At 54.0% G+C, this 15,322-nt stretch overlaps 2 protein-coding genes across 2 annotated transcripts; both read left to right on the top strand.

Moving 5' to 3' along the window:
* The first annotated feature begins 515 nt into the window (after window positions 1–515).
* Window positions 516–7,531, top strand: PRDM12 (PR/SET domain 12). The gene is made up of 5 exons (XM_053962306.1): window positions 516–729; window positions 1,523–1,713; window positions 2,688–2,843; window positions 6,124–6,235; window positions 7,149–7,531. Exons 1-5 carry the CDS (start codon window positions 516–518, stop codon window positions 7,529–7,531), a joined length of 1,056 nt encoding a protein of 351 aa, XP_053818281.1.
* Window positions 7,532–9,116: 1,585 nt separating this feature from the next.
* EXOSC2 (exosome component 2) lies at window positions 9,117–13,832 on the top strand. The gene is made up of 9 exons (XM_053961772.1): window positions 9,117–9,828; window positions 9,913–10,014; window positions 10,099–10,144; window positions 10,405–10,494; window positions 10,606–10,671; window positions 10,818–10,886; window positions 11,747–11,923; window positions 12,099–12,227; window positions 13,043–13,832. The coding sequence occupies exons 1-9, from the start codon at window positions 9,518–9,520 to the stop codon at window positions 13,121–13,123; spliced, it is 1,071 nt and encodes a 356-aa protein (XP_053817747.1). The 5' UTR covers window positions 9,117–9,517; the 3' UTR covers window positions 13,124–13,832.
* Window positions 13,833–15,322: the final 1,490 nt, after the last annotated feature.

Below are 15,322 nucleotides of genomic sequence, written 5' to 3'. Positions count from 1 at the left end.
CGAGCGCCGGGGCCAGGTGGGGAGCGGGACCGTGCCCGAGGGTGCGCCCCGTCCGTGGGACACTGGCGGGGACATTTCTGCCCGCTGCTGTTCTGCTGTGCCCGGGGACAGGTGCCCAGGTTTGGGATTGCCCGGGCCGGGAGGTGCGGGGGGCCGAGCCGGTGCGCGTGTGTGTGTATCGGTGTGTGTGTATCCTCTGTGTGTGTTTGTGTGTTTGTGTGTGTGTGTGTGTGTGTGTGTGTGTGCGCTCGCCGTGTCCCTCCCTCCTTCCAGCCACCCCACCCCCGGGAGGGGAGGGAAGGAGGAGATGGGAGGGGGGGGCTCCGACGGCTCGCCTCGCTCCAGCAGCCCCAGTCTCTCCGCCAACGTCAGGGAGGTCATTAATAACCAATTAGGAGGGTCAATGAAGCTCATATATAGCCGGGCGGGAGCCGCCGAGCCGAACGGAGCCCAGCCCGCCGCCCACCGCCCGCCGCGCCCGGCCCCGTCGCGCTCGGCCCCGCCGCCTCGCCCCCATGATGGGCTCGGTGCTGCCCGCCGAGGCCCTGGTCCTCAAGCCTGGGCTGAAGCCGCAGGGGCTCTCGCTGGCCGAGGTGATCACCTCCGACATCCTGCACAGCTTCCTCTACGGCCGCTGGAGAAACGTCCTGGGCGAGCAGCTCTTCGAGGAGAAGAGCAGCCCCAAGACAGCCTTCACGGCCGAAGTCCTGGCTCAGTCCTTCTCCGGAGGTGAGTGACCCCCCCCGGATCCTCCCCGATCCCCTCGGTTTCCCCCATCGGCCCCAGGCCGGCTCCCGGAGTCCGGCGGCGGGATGCGGTCCCGGCGCCCCGCTCTCCCCAGGCGTGGGACTGGGGAAAAAGGGCTTTAAATTCATTTGGTTAACTTGGGCTTGACCTGAGAAAGTTCCCACTTAAACCGCGGGCTGGGGGGGCCGGGGCCGTCCCGCATTCAGCCGCCCGGGACAATATCTTTTCTCTCGCCCCGGCATCGCCGGGGCGTCCCAGCTCCCTTTTCCCCCTCTCGGATTTCTGTTCCTCTCTTAATTTACCATGAAGGCTAATTCCATTTCCATTCACGATATGTCAACCATCTCATCTCCCCATTTTGTAAGAGGAATTCCTGGGCCCTTTTAAACAAGCCCTCGCGCCATTCAGGCACAATGTACCGCTACAGCATTCCTAAAGGACTAATGAATTTAGAATTAGCAATTTCTTTCTAGTTGAGTTTAATGAATGCAGATCACTTTAACAGCATGACAAATTGCTGGATGGGCCGAAATAGACACCATTTAACCTCCTTTCCCAGCCCCGCTCCCTCGCCCAGCCCGGGATGCTTTTCCCAGGTACCTCCTCAATGCCCCGGGGGAACCTTGTACCGCTTTGTGGGAGCCCGGCTGGGCGTTTAAAAAGCTCAGCCCCGGGGTCTGGGCTGGGGCCGGGGTTGGGCGGGGTCCCCGCCGCCCCCGATCTCCCCCCTCTCCCCCACCCTTGTCCCTTTCTGAGCTGGTCTCCCCCCTCGCAGAGGTGCAGAAGCTCTCCAGCCTGGTGCTGCCGTCGGAAGTGATAATCGCCCAGAGCTCCATCCCCGGGGAAGGGCTCGGCATCTTCTCCAAGACTTGGATCAAGGCTGGCACCGAGATGGGGCCGTTCACGGGCAGGGTCATCTCCCCCGAACATGTGGACCTGTGCAAGAACAACAACCTCATGTGGGAGGTAACGAACGCCCTGAACCCCGAGCCCGGACTGCTCTGGGGAGAAGCAGGGACGGGGTGCTGGGGCTCTGTGCCGTGCTTGGGCAGCATCGAGCACCATCCTTGTGCCTCAGTTTCCCATTCATGCAAATATCTGGGCAGGTGGGTTTAGGAACCCCTTGCAGGAGAAGGATGAGGTTTCCTCAGCCCTCGGGGTGCAGCCAGCTCACAGAGGAGCCCCGAAATGCTGTTGCTCGTGTGCCGTGCAGGCAGATCACACCCTGCCCTGCCCTGCCCCTCCTGTCCTGGTGGAACACCCGACTGGTTGCTGCCTGCACTGGCCACAGTGGACAAAACCAGCTCTGCCCTGTCCCTTGCTCCCTGCTTTGCCCCAACCCTGGTGAGGTTAATCCTGAATAAAACTGTGGAGTTTGGGGGGATCTAAGATCCCAGGACATTGTGCACTAATGCACAGCCAATAGGGAGGGTTTTCCTATTTTTTTATTTGTTTGACTCAGACTTGCACTTCTTAACTATTGTTAATTATTATTATAATTTTATGCCTAACAGAAACTTGCCTCATCTTTTCTTGCTAAGCATCTTTCCAGACCTGGCATGCACCTTCCCCCTCCACCCAGGGATTCTCCTGCTCCCACGGCAGCTGCAGGATGCTGAACAGCCCCTTCCTCTAGGGCTGAGCTGCTGGTGGGGCTCTGATGAGAAGGGAGATTGAGGAAGGGAGTTGGGTTATCCAGGGACACAGGGCCTGGCAGGACCAGCCACGCCAGTGAGAGCAGGGCACATTTCTCAGCCCTGCCACACTCCAGCACCACGAGGAAGGGTCCAGCATCTTCTGGCTGCTGTCAGGATCTCAGCCCTGAGGCTGTGCTGGCTTTGAGCTTGTCCCTGTCCAGGGGCTTTATCCCAGAGGCAGGAGGTGGAGGGGCTCAGCCCACTGCGGGCAACATCGCTACCAAGCGCTCTCTGCCCTCGCAGGTGTTCAACGAGGACGGCACAGTGCGGTACTTCATCGACGCCAGCCAGGAGGATCACCGCAGCTGGATGACCTACATCAAATGTGCACGGAACGAGCAGGAGCAGAACCTCGAGGTGGTCCAGATCGGGAACAGCATCTTCTACAAGGCCATTGAGGTAAGTGGGGCTGAAGACTCTCCCTCCCTTGTTCTTTGGGTTGTTGGTGGGGTGTCTGCGGAAGGACACGGCAGCTTTTCCATCCTTGGCACTCAGATCCACCAGCAGAGGTAGAAACCATAGGGAAGGGCCATTGCATGGGCTTTGGGGAGTAGCAAAGGTCCCTTCTCCTTTCTGCCCCCTTTCTGTGGGCTCATGGAGTGATGTGTGTTGAACAGGGCGAGAGTAGATCTTTCTTTGGGGTGCAAAGCATGAAAAGAGCTGCAATTCTGGCCCATATGGGCCTTTGGGCAAGGACAGGGCTTGGATGCTGTATTGAAAAAGTGGGATTTTGTGCAGACCCTGCTCCTTTGTAGCAGGGTAAAGTTTGGGAGGTTCTGTGAAACCCAGGTGCAGAGCACAGGCTGTGCTTGACTCCACACTGCTTTGCCTGGGCATCACTCTGGGTGTGCAGGGAGCCACGGAGAGGACAGGGAGTGGCGCTGGTGCAGCTGTGCCCTGGGCTTTACACTGTGGGGAAGGGGCTCTTCCTGCCCCCTCATCCCTGTGCTCCTGCATGAAGTGCTGGTCTGTGCTGGCGTGGCACAGGAGCAGGGGCAGGGTCCTGGCGTGGCACAGGCTGCTGTGCAGTGGGGTGATGGCTGAAGGGTGCCCACAGCTCCCTACAGGCGACTCTGGGATGGAGGTGGGTGTCTGGCTCCCCGGCATTATTGGTGACATGTGCATCCAAATCACACAGTGCCAGAGCGGGGTGATGGTGGGGACCAGCCCTGCTTACGGGCAGTGTCCCCATAACCCAACGCTATTGCAGGTGGAGAAAGGTGGTGGCTTGGGGAGATGGCCCTGTGCAGCAGCTTTGGCTTAAAGAGTCACAAGAGGGGACACGTCCCAGTCCATCCCAGACCAGCAGTGTGGGATTGTGCCCCTCCAGTATGGGGTTCAGAGTCTCACCTGAGGAGCGTTTGCAGCTGGGAGAGGCTCTCAGCTGGGAATGACCACGAGTGCCTGCTGGCTCTGTGGGCACGGGCAGCTCTCCGGATCTGTCCAGGCTCCTGCACTGGCTCACGGAGGAGCACAAACTCAAATGCTCCATGGCACAGGACCACAGCCCAACCCTGCACTGAGCAAGCAGCAGGGCTGGGTTAGGGATTGCTGCCGTGGGGTGGCAAAGGAGAATAGGTGGGTAGGAAGAGGATCAGATATTCTCTCCTCCTGCTGGAGAGTCCTGTGTGCCCTTTGGGCTCTGCCACCTTTCCCAAGAGCTCCAAGCACTTCCCTGCTGTTCTCATGCTGGACAGCAGGCTTCAGGTGTTTCTAGTTTTAAGACCTGATACTCCTGTAGGCAGCTGTGCCTGTTGTGACAGTATCTTAAATACTTTTTATTACTGTTCTTAAATTATGCAAATAAGTAAAATAATTCCAGGTAGCCGTGGTGTAATTAGGAGCACAGCTGTGGTTTTTACACCTTGTGCAGGCACAGACAAGGGGGTGGGTGAGGGAATATTTGGGTATAGCCATGATCCAGCTGTAGGCTTGCTCCTGGGGCTGAAGCAGTGAGCAGGGGAGCAGGATGAGTTTAATTCCTTTGGCACAAGCAGTGAATTTAAGATGCTGAGAGTGCTGAACCCCAAGTGATGTGTGGGAGGAGGTGGGTGTGAAGGGTCCCTGCTGTCACACTGCTCCTCAAGCTCGGCAGGACACGCACACACCAACCTGAACTTGGGTGCTGCCCTGCTCAGCACCAGAGGTGTCCATGCATAGCCATTGTCACCCTCCATCCCCTACCTGCCCTGGTGGATTCCCAGCCAGGGAACCCATCTCTTTGGATGCATTTCTCACCTACATGCCAAAAAAACAGATTGATTTGGTGCTTTTTTGTCCTATTTACCTTAGATATTTTAATGCATTTTGCCCGTTCCTGCCCTTATTTGCTGATTTGTTTTTCCCATCCTCTTTCTCAGCAATACCAAGTTGCTGCTGCTGGAAGATAAAGCGAAGGCAGGAAGTTTTGGCCTTTGATCTGAAGGCCACAAGATTCCTGGGGGGCAATTTGAATTTGCTTTGGGATGTATGCACATGGGTGCTCACCCGCTGCTGGTGTAGCTGCAGCAGCTTCAGCAGAAAAAAACACACACCCATGTATGCACCCATGTAGATTGTTTTATCCTTTCAGCAATATTTTATTTGCTTGTATTAAAAATGACTAATTTTCTATTAAGAGTAAATAATGCCAAGAAATAGTGTCATCAATTTGGGATGCAAAAGGATATCAGCTTCCTTTGCCTCCCAAATTCCTCCTCTGCAGCCCAGTGAGGTCATTATGCAGATGGACAAAGATATGAAGTCAAATTCCTATTGATTTCAGATGCTTTAAATTCAACATATTTTCAGCGTTGAGGAGATTGAACTTAGCATCTGTGTTTCATGTGGATGATGCTTTACTTGGATCTAACATGCTCAGTGTACAGAAAACGGTCCTCCAAAACACAGGATATTCCTATTTATAAATTAGATACTTAACAGTAGGGACTGCTGTGAAAATATGTATTTTTTTAAAAAATGATGTTATTAGTGTTGTTTGAACTGGTCTGAGAGGATCCATCTTCCCAGCCACGGCTGCTGCACAAGGGGAGCCTTGAGCAGCGTTTCCTGGCCGCTCGCCCCGGCCATGCGGGAACACAACAGGAACAGCAGGGACAGAAGTGCCATCACTGCAGGGAAACGGGAGCGTGGATGATGCAAAATCCCTGCCCTGCTCCTGTAGCTGTCCTTGGGCTGTTGCAGGCACTGCAGATTTGGTGAGGGATATAAGCAGCGTTTCACACCTGAGCCACGGTCTCTGACAGCAGCTCCTCTGCTCCACAGGCTGATGAGCTCTTTGCTGGCAGATCTGCATTTCCACCTTCTAAAATCGGCCCCGGCAGGGGTGGGTGGGAGGTGCTGCCTGTGCCCTGCAGCTGGAGGGTACTGATGGCTCTGTCCAAAGACAAAATGCTCTGCTGGAGTCCTGAGCGGGGGCTCCATGTCCCATATGTTTGTATCCCAGCTTGGGGGAGAGCCTGGAGTGGTTTGTGCTGGTGCTGAGCTGTGCCATCACCTCCAGTGCCACATCCTGGGCTGTTCTGTGCCTGCCTGTGGGTGTTGGGGTCAGCTGGCAGGTCCCAGATGGCATCAGGATCTCACAGAAATGGGGCACAGCCAGGGTAGGTCCGAATGGATCAGCGCAGGGGTGGATGTTCATCGCCCCTCCCAACAACCCTTTCTTTATCTCTCTTTCTAGATGATTCCTCCAGACCAAGAGCTGCTGGTCTGGTATGGGAACTCCCACAACACCTTCCTGGGCATCCCAGGTGTGCCAGGGCTGGAAGAGGAGCAGAAGAAGAACAAACATGGTAGGTAACATCAGAAAGAGCCAAGGGTGCAGCATCCCTGCCTGTTCACCCTGTGCCCCGCTCTGAGGCCGTTGGGTGGGCACAAGGCAGGGACATCCCAGGGGTACGTCAGATATCCCAGTTCTCTGTGACAAGCACAGGGACTATGACATGATTCACACAGCTTGAGCAGATCCTCAGTTATTCAGGGCGATGCCTCCAGGCCAGCTTGCCCACGGCTGTTTCTGGTGGGGTGGTGGCAGTCGCTGCCTGACCCAGCCAGGCAGGGAGGAGCAGTGCAGGGGGTGAGCGTGAGGCAGCTCCAACACTCCGTGAAACACCAAGTGGATGCAGCCTCTACACTCCCACTCTGCATTTAAGGGATCTTAATCACCAACACAGGAGGGCTTTCTCTCCTTGAGCTTCCGCTCTCTGCTTGTCTCAGTGGCTCCCTGAGGTGCTTCTCTGTGGCACAGCAGAGCTCAGGCTGTGTTTAGAGTCACTTCTGCGCTCCCTGACTCTGCTCCCCACTCTGAGAGAGCCATGTCTGAGCCCAGCAGAGCGAGGGGAGAAGCTGGGACTGGGGCAGGGGCTGGACAGTGTGGTTGGGGGTTCCTGAGAGTTCCTGCACCCACCTCCTCCAGCTCTGCTGCAGGAAAAATGGTTTTGTGTCCATTTATAAGGGATTCATTCAGCTCAGCTTGAATGATCCCCTTACCTAAATCTGGCTGAGCCCATTCCCAGCACTGGCTGCATCCCAAAATCCTAAGAGCCAGCCTGAATGCCAGTGTGCCCAGAATAGGTGACCTCAGCAGCAGGGAGCCAGCAAGAAGGCACTGGGGGGCTTTCCAGAGCACCCAGCACCCCAGGGACTTGGGGTGGGGTGAGCTGCTGTGCTGGAGGGCAGCGCCTGACTATCTCCTGTCGTCCCCAGAGGATTTCCACGCGGTGGAGACGGGGGCCAGCACGACGGGGCGCATGCGCTGCGTCATCTGCCACCGCGGCTTCAACTCCCGCAGCAACCTGCGCTCCCACATGCGCATCCACACCCTGGACAAGCCCTTCGTGTGCCGCTTCTGCAACCGCCGCTTCAGCCAGTCCTCCACCCTCCGCAACCACGTCCGCTTGCACACGGGCGAGCGGCCCTACAAGTGCCAGGTTTGCCAAAGTGCCTATTCCCAGCTCGCGGGGCTGCGGGCGCACCAGAAAAGCGCCCGCCACCGGCCCCCCAACGCCTCCCTGCAGGCCCACTCGCCCGCCCTGCCCGTGCCCCACCCTGCCTCCCTGGCCCATCACATCCCCACCATGGTGCTGTGAAGCCCCGGTACGGCAGCAGGATTTGGGACAGCAAAGACTGATGCTGAGACATGCAATGAACTGGGGGGGTGACCCTTGGCTGAGCTGCTTTGTGTCTCGGAGGAGTGTTGGGTTGTTTTTGGGCATTGCTGACTGCAGGGGGTCGGCAGGAGGGGAATCCCCAGCTCTGCAGCTGAGTTGTGGGGGAGATCCCCAGGGTGATGTGGCTGGTGGTCCCTGGGGTTGGCAGGGGAGAAGGGATGCAGTGGGATGTCCTGTGTGGGTTTGCCGGCGCACTGGGGGAGGACTGGGAGAGCCGAAAAGCTGGGCCTGGAGGAGTCATGGAGGATTTTACAGATAATTTGGTAGAAAGAAAAATTCGTCTAATCCGTCCTCCTCTGCTCTAGCAGACATGTGCCCGGCTGAAAGGCTGGCACAGCCCTGATGTGGCCACTGCAGTCACACTGTTTGCCCTGGGAGTGGCTTTGGTCCCGGTGGCTCCTTCCAAGGGACACCTTTCCCTCCTTGGGAGCCCTGAACATTCGCATCTTCCTGCACCCGAGCCCCCTGTGCCCGCCCTGCTCCAGCCAGAGCCCTGCACTGGGGTCTGTCACCGCTCCAAGCCGTGCTGTGGGCAGAGGGGACAGGCCACGTCCCGCAGGGACACCGTGCCAGCTGGGAATGCCCATCCACAGGCAGGTTTTGTGGGGACCCTGAGCTCTGCCGGGCTGTGCCTGTTCCTGCACTGGCAGGAGCTCTTCTCCCCATCCCTTTCCCAGCTGTGAGGGAACATTTTGGTTGGAATTGCTACTGCCCTCTGGGGACAGAGAAAAGCTGTCCCCGGGCCAGCTCTGTCCCCAAGGACAACTCTAAGCGCCCTCTGGAGTCCCCACACTACGGAGGAGGGCTGTGTATCATAAATCTTAAAAGAAGGTATTCTAATATTAATTATAAGTCTAAGATGTATAAAGTTCTCACAAACCGTGTTTCACTTCCAGAAGAAAATAAACAAAAACAAACGAAAAAAAAACCCCAAACAACTGTCACTTTAACTTTGTAAATATTTATGTAAACATTATTTACAAGACTTTGATATTATATATTATTTGATTGTATATGTACACAGTGTAAATACATTTGTACCTCTCTTGTATTCTAAATAAAAATTACTTGGAACATTTATCATTTAGAAGAGGGATTGCATGGAGAGCTTTATTTTATGTGCCAGGGGAAGGATGTGGGTATTGGAATGAGTGAAGGTCTTATCAACCACAACAATCTGCGAGTGATGACACGTGGTGTCATCTGTTGGACGAAGAAGTGCATCTGGGAGGGGAAAAAAACCCAGGTTTTGGCTAAAGAAGCCCTTTTTCAGGTCTGGAAGCTGGGGTAAGGGCTGGCTCACTTTGGAGTGGGTGGTATCTACTGATTCCACCCTGCCAGTCCCTATTCTTGTGAACTTGCACAGTCGCTCTTTGAAGCCACAGCTACTTGACATCCTTTGATACATTCCATGACTTAGTGCCCATATTTCGGCTGTGATGGGATACAGGTGCAAGCCCTGCTGGAAGGAAGCGACATTATTTGCTGACGGTCATCGGGGGCTGCTTTTCCCGTGGAATTTCCTCCGCAGCCCTGAGACCCTAACCGGTGCTTGAATAGATTAAACTTTTCCACGGACTTATCAGTTCGTGCTGGCACAGCTCGGCCGAGGGGAAGGGCTCAGTGCCGAGTCCCGCGGGGATGTTTAAGCCAAGCGTGAGCACCGGCCAACCGGGGAGGGCGCCAGAGGATGGCCCTCAGGGGGACACCTCGTGTGAGGGGCGCCCGAACTGGGGGTGCTGCTCCCCGCCTCGACCCGCAGCACTGCAGCCCGGCCCGGGCTGTGGGGCCCGGTGAGCCCCGGGGGAGGCCCGGTGAGCCCCGGGGGAGGCCCGTGGCGTCCCCCCCGTTTGCCAGGCGGATTCTGAGGGAGCGGGTCACTGCCGGGGGGTGCCCGCACTAAAGATGGCCGCGGTCTCCCTTGGGCTCCACCGGAACGAAGCCCGAGAGGCCCCTCGCTGCCAGGAACAAACATGGCTGCCCAGTCACCGCCCCTGCTGCCCTCACTCAAGATGGCGGCGCCCGCGCCCTCAGGCGCGCTTTCGCCAGCAGCCAACATGGCGGGCGGAAGGCGCGTGCGGCGGGGCCAAGATGGCGGCGGTGACCATGAGGCTGCCGGCCGCCCGCGCGCCCCTGGATTCCAGCGCGCCCCGGGGCGGCGAGAAGCACCTGGTGGCACCGGGGGACACGATCACCACGGACACGGGATACATGAGGTGCGGGCAGCGGCGGAGGGGAGGCGGCGGCGGCGGGGTGGCGCGGCTTCGGGCTCTCCTTAGGTAGTCGCTGTCTCTCCGCAGGGGCCACGGTACTTATGTGGAGGACGAGAAGCTGATCGCCTCGGTGGCCGGCGTGGTGGAGAGGGTGAACAAGCTGGTGTGTGTCAGGGCGCTGAAGGCCAGGTGAGCGCGGCCGTGGCGGGCGCGGGCCGGCGGCGGGGCCTGGCTCGGCACGGTGAGGTGTGTGACCGCCGCTCTCTGGCCCAGGTACAACGGCGAGATCGGCGACATCGTGGTCGGCAGGATTACGGAGGTAAAGCCCCGTGTTTGTCGCGGTGCCGTGGAGGAGGAGGGTGGTCGTGGCTCAGTCCGACTCTAAGCGCTTCCCGGGATCCTAAAACACTGACACACATCATTGTCCCTGCGCAGGGTACCGGGAGCGTGTGGATTTTAACCGGGATGAGGCTGGAAGAAGCCAGCAGAGCTGTCCCCTCCTGCAGCTCGGTGAGCTGCAGCTCCCATTCAGTTTTTGAGTGTGTACCCATAAGTTTGGGTGGGTTTTTTCCCCCTTAGGTTCAGCAGAAGCGATGGAAAGTGGAAACAAATTCCAGGCTGGATTCAGTCCTGTTGCTGTCGTCTATAAATTTACCTGGTGGGGAGCTGGTGAGTGTAGCTGGTTGTGTTTTGCATGGCATCTTAAGGTCCCCCACAATGAGCTACTGATGGATGTTTTCTCGTTCTGAGCTACATGTAACTTTTCTTGTGATGTTTCAGAGAAGGAAATCAGCAGAAGATGAGCTTGCAATGAGGGACTACCTGCAGGAAGGGGATCTCATCAGTGTATCCTTCTGCTGCTCCCATTGACAGAAGAGCCAAGGGCATGGGAAGAACAGGGAGAGCTTGGCTGGCCTGGCTGGGGGTGAGAGCTATGCTGGGGTGGCACTGGGCAGCCTGAGGGACCCTGTTTCCTTAAGTGGCACCGACAGGCAGAGGTCCAGTCTATATTTTCTGATGGGGCTGTATCGCTGCACACCCGGAGCCTGAAGTATGGGAAGGTGAGCTTTTCCAAAGCCCTTGATCCTGGGATAATTTTGCACTGGCTGACTTGTACAAGGCTTTTTGGAGGCTTTTTTTAAGAAAAAAAGCTCCAAAGTAGAGCAGGATGTTGTTATAACTCATTCCTGCAGGACAGGAAGACTCTCAGCTCTTCCATGGGACCACCAAGCAGAGTTTCCCCGAAGCAAAGGTGGTGTCCTTGAGTTGCCCTTTGATCCACTGCTCTCCCTGTCCACAGTTTCAGCCTGCTAGTTCTGTTTCCCCCACTAGCCACTTGGGAATTAAATCCTGGGGAGAGATCTCCTCACTCCTCTTCTGCTGGCTGTTGCCCCTGTGACTTGTTCCTCTCCCCAGGGCTCTATTTTAGGCTTTACACAGTTGGCATTTATCTCTGGTTTTGTGCATTGAAATAAGCCAAGAGGCCGTTGGAGCATAGGCTGCAGTTTGGGATTACCAGACCAAGGGTATTAGCACTTAAAAGATGAAAGGGAAGTGTGCTTATTGCACAAAGGGTGAAGGACAGTGATTGGATTACCAGAGAAAGTGTTCTGCTAAATTGGGCCTCTGACTCCTCATTTTTCTGCAGGGATGGTTGATGTGTAGTTACAATCAAGATATTATTAACATTTGTGCTAAGCACTTAGAGTATTCTTCATCTTCAAAGGGCTGCACAGGCATTAGCTAATCCTCCCAGAGCTCCCAGAGGCAGGCAGGTTTTACATTCACTGTTTCACAGGAAAAGGTGTTAAAACAGAGTTGTTCCTAGGCCAGGAGTGGAGTGAGTGTGTATCAGTGACTTGGTGTTATTTGTGGTGGCTCATGATGTCTCTCACACTGAGCCTCGTGGTCTGCTCTCCAGCTTGGCCAGGGTGTGCTGGTTCAGGTCTCTCCCTCCCTTGTGAAACGCCAGAAGACTCATTTCCATGACCTGCCCTGTGGTGCATCCGTGATCCTCGGCAACAACGGCTTCATCTGGATCTACCCAACTCCGGAGCAGAAGGATGACAAGGCCGGAGGCTACACGGCCAACTTGGAGGTGAGAGTCCAGGGAACATCAGCCTTCTTCTGCCAGTGATGGTTTTTAGTCTGACATAGTCTGAGGCCCATGAGTAACCTGAGACTTTGGGGATCTTGTGTTAGGTTCACAGCCAGGCTTTTTTACTTGCATTATTTCCCTGTGCATTCATCCCTTTTCCTCTGTCCTTCCTCAGCCAGTTCCCTTGTCTGACCGGGAGGTGATCTCACGGCTCCGAAACTGCATCATGGCTCTGGTTACTCACAAGATTATGCTCTTTGACACCAGCATCCTGTATTGCTATGAAGCATCCCTTCCTCATAAGGTACAGGAACCAGTGGTGTTTATTCCACACTGAGGGGAGGGAACAGAAAGGCTGCATCAGTTACTGCTGAAGTCAGAGTTTCCTTTCATCTTACCAAAGCATCCTGTAGTAAGTGACAGTATGAACTTTTCTCTTCTGCACAACATAAGTTTGCACAATTTCAAGGAATAGTTTGAAAGGTTCTGCCTCTGGCAAAGTCTAACTATTCCTAAAGAGAGATCAGTCCTTTTTTTGATAGATGTTGTGTATCCCTTGCTGGGATTATGGACCCTTTAATTCCTGTGAAAACAGTGTTAAATTTGGCATTGTATGAGGGTACAGTGCATTTTATGAAGCAATGAAAAAGTAAATGTCATGTATTGTACAAAGAGCAGGCTCATGTCTGTATCCACATCCTGCACTCTGGAAGACTGCCTCCATTTGACCTCTTGCTGTACAGCTTTTCACTGTGATTCCTGCCAGCACAATCACGGGCAATTCTCTTCCCATAAATAAATGAGATCTGAATTCTGCTTTCATTCCCAATGAGATGTTCTTTTGAAGTATAGCTGTGCCCTTCCCAAATACAGTGTGTGTCCCTTAGGGAAGATGAGGAGGGTTAGTAGCCTCTCCTTTGATTTCCTCTGGTCTCTGTAAGAATCCCCAACTGGCAAAGTTAATTATGCCTTGGACCCTCTGCCATAGGTCTTTTTTCACCACAACCCTCTAAACTCCCTTGCTGGTCACTGCCATGTGTCAGGGACCTTTGTCTCCCCACAGAGTGCAGAAGTAGTTGTTGATTCCTGGTGCTCATATTGCTCTTCTTTCCACTGCAGATCAAGGACATTCTCAAACCAGAGGTGACAGAGGAGATCGTTCTGGAAGCTCGACAGAGGCTGCTGGATTCAGAGGGATAGGATAGGGCACGTGGCCAGAAGCAGTCATTTGAAATCCCAGCATGGCAGCTTTGATTCTCAGTATTATATGTTCTTCTTCAGTGTTCTAGTCCCCAACATTCCTTCCACACTTCAGAAACCACCAAAATTCCTCAGTCCTAGGATATCTCCTGTGTCCTTTTAGTACAAAATAGTACTTAAATACAATAGCCTTTTAGTGCAACAGCCTGAAAAATTGATATCTGACCTTTATAAAGATCAGATGCAACTGGGACATTTCTCCTAATACCTGTTGCTGTGTCTGGTGCCCCAGAACCTTGTGCAGAATGACAGAGAGGAAGGGATTTGTTTTGTGATGTTTCTCTCTCCCCAGAAGATGATTTGGATTTTAATTTACTTGTGATACAGATCTGCCAGTCTGTCCCCTGAGAGCCCTTGTTTTTAAGAATGTAAATCCAGGCACATGTGTTTAGAGAACAGGAGTATCCACAGCCTTGCTAACCACAGTTTGGGTCTGGCTGTTCATGACTTGCATGTCTCAGGGGTATGAGATGGGATGTGGCTGTCTCTGTCCATATGGGCCAGGAGCTGTGGATAAGCAGTGTCCTGGTTTGTGTGTATCCCGGTCTTTTTTTTTTTTATGCCTAAGAAGTGAGCTCCTCTTCTGAGGAGGCACCAATATGGTTTTGTATTAAGTATTTTACATTTCAATAAATTTTTTTGAAACAAATCAGTCCTTCAGCAGTGTGTGCATTGGCTTGTTTTTAGCTTAGCTTGAGAGCTGTGGTTGGCTCACGTTTCCTTGTGCTAGGACACTTGGAATGGTTACACTGTCTTATTTCTCTTTTAGTTGTTGCCCTTCATCCCAGCAGGACTTGACCTTCCTCTTCAGCCCTTACAGGGTCCTCTGTAAGGATTGCCTGGTGTTCACAGTGCCTTTCCAAGCATTGCCTCCCTGCAGGATCCCTGGGAGAGGTGAGTCAAGCAGAGGTGACTGGAGGATGACAGGGAGCCCAGTATGGCACTGGTGAAGATCTTCAGGCCGGTGGTTAGAGGTGGACATGCTGAGCCAAGTGTTGGCAGGCAGTCAGTCACATTCTCTGTGAAGAATGTGATGCTTTCCCTGGAGAATCCTCTCAGCTCTGGGTGCTATATTACAGCTTGTTTATTATATATGTATTCTATCTATTTGTGTTGCAAATATATCCTTGCACCACAGCACTGTAATTCTTAAAAAAGATGATAAAACACCTGTCCCAGTTGTCCCTGAATCCAATTGCACGTTGCAAATTCGCACTCTAGAAATTCCCTTCGTTGCTGTCCCTGCAGCTCGGGCTGCTTTCCCTGTGGTCCCGAGCAGGCACTAGATGGCACCTTTGGACCGCGTTTGTGGCACTTCCCTTGGCCAGCAGCTCCGCCTCGCTGCCCTGCCAAACAGCAGGGCCTGGACGGCTGCCACCAGCGCTGCTGCCCAAATCCTAAAGCATAATGGGGCTAAGGACAAGCAAGGACATGGCTAATCCGTTCTGCTGCTGCACAACTGCCCGTGCTGCCTCTGAGAATACTACTGAACTTGTTGGGGGTATCGCTGGAATGCTCCACACAAGACCTGGGAATTGTTATTTTTGAGTTTTAAGAGGATTTCCTAGTAAGTGTTGTAACAATCACATCCTCAACATGACTGGGGAAATTTGAAAACCAAGGCTTGATGGTGACACTTTCAGGTCTCCATGAGGCTGCTGGTAGCCACATAACACACACCTCCATGGACCAGACTGGTTCAAAAAGGCTAAAAAAGCTTTAGCAGTCTGCATCTTTTACTTAGAAAAGTACTTTCCCCTCCACCCCTTACCCAATGCTGTAGTTTAGCAGCTGTTTATCTTATTACCACAGAGGGAGATTCAGGGATTTCTGCTAAAAAACAACTCAAGATCTGGACTGCTTCAGCTCTCAGCTTTCTGATCCCTCCTGCTTGCTGCAGGATTCCTGATATTTTGGCATTAATGATGTGTTAAATGGGGGAGGCATGTGACTTATCCAGTTCCCTTACTCCTGAATACCTGGTACTTTTGTTTTTTAAACCCTAGAAGAACACCAGCTGCTGCGGTTTGGTTGTGGATCTTTCCTGATGGGAGGGATCCAAAGGTCTCAGTATTTTCCCCAGTGACCATGAGGGGTAATTACTGATCTCTCCACATTCAGCCAGTGCTGTGCCAAGAC

Source organism: Vidua chalybeata, chromosome 21 (genome assembly GCF_026979565.1).
Source record: "Vidua chalybeata isolate OUT-0048 chromosome 21, bVidCha1 merged haplotype, whole genome shotgun sequence".
Classification (NCBI taxonomy): Eukaryota; Metazoa; Chordata; class Aves; order Passeriformes; family Viduidae; genus Vidua; species Vidua chalybeata.
Note: the sequence above shows the minus strand (reverse complement) of the source record. Positions and strands in the feature narration are given on the sequence as shown.

Excerpts from the sequence above, each read along its gene's own strand:
- EXOSC2 (XM_053961772.1), top strand. The coding sequence starts at position 9,518 with ATGGCCGCGGTCTCCCTTGGGCTCCACCGGAACGAAGCCCGAGAGGCC. Across the intron at positions 10,495-10,605 it reads ATTTACCTGGTGGGGAGCTG|AGAAGGAAATCAGCAGAAGA; the intron begins GTGAGTGTAGCT and ends GTGATGTTTCAG. Across the intron at positions 10,672-10,817 it reads AGGAAGGGGATCTCATCAGT|GCAGAGGTCCAGTCTATATT; the intron begins GTATCCTTCTGC and ends TGGCACCGACAG.
- PRDM12 (XM_053962306.1), top strand. The coding sequence starts at position 516 with ATGATGGGCTCGGTGCTGCCCGCCGAGGCCCTGGTCCTCAAGCCTGGG. Across the intron at positions 2,844-6,123 it reads TCTTCTACAAGGCCATTGAG|ATGATTCCTCCAGACCAAGA; the intron begins GTAAGTGGGGCT and ends CTCTCTTTCTAG. Across the intron at positions 6,236-7,148 it reads GCAGAAGAAGAACAAACATG|AGGATTTCCACGCGGTGGAG; the intron begins GTAGGTAACATC and ends TGTCGTCCCCAG.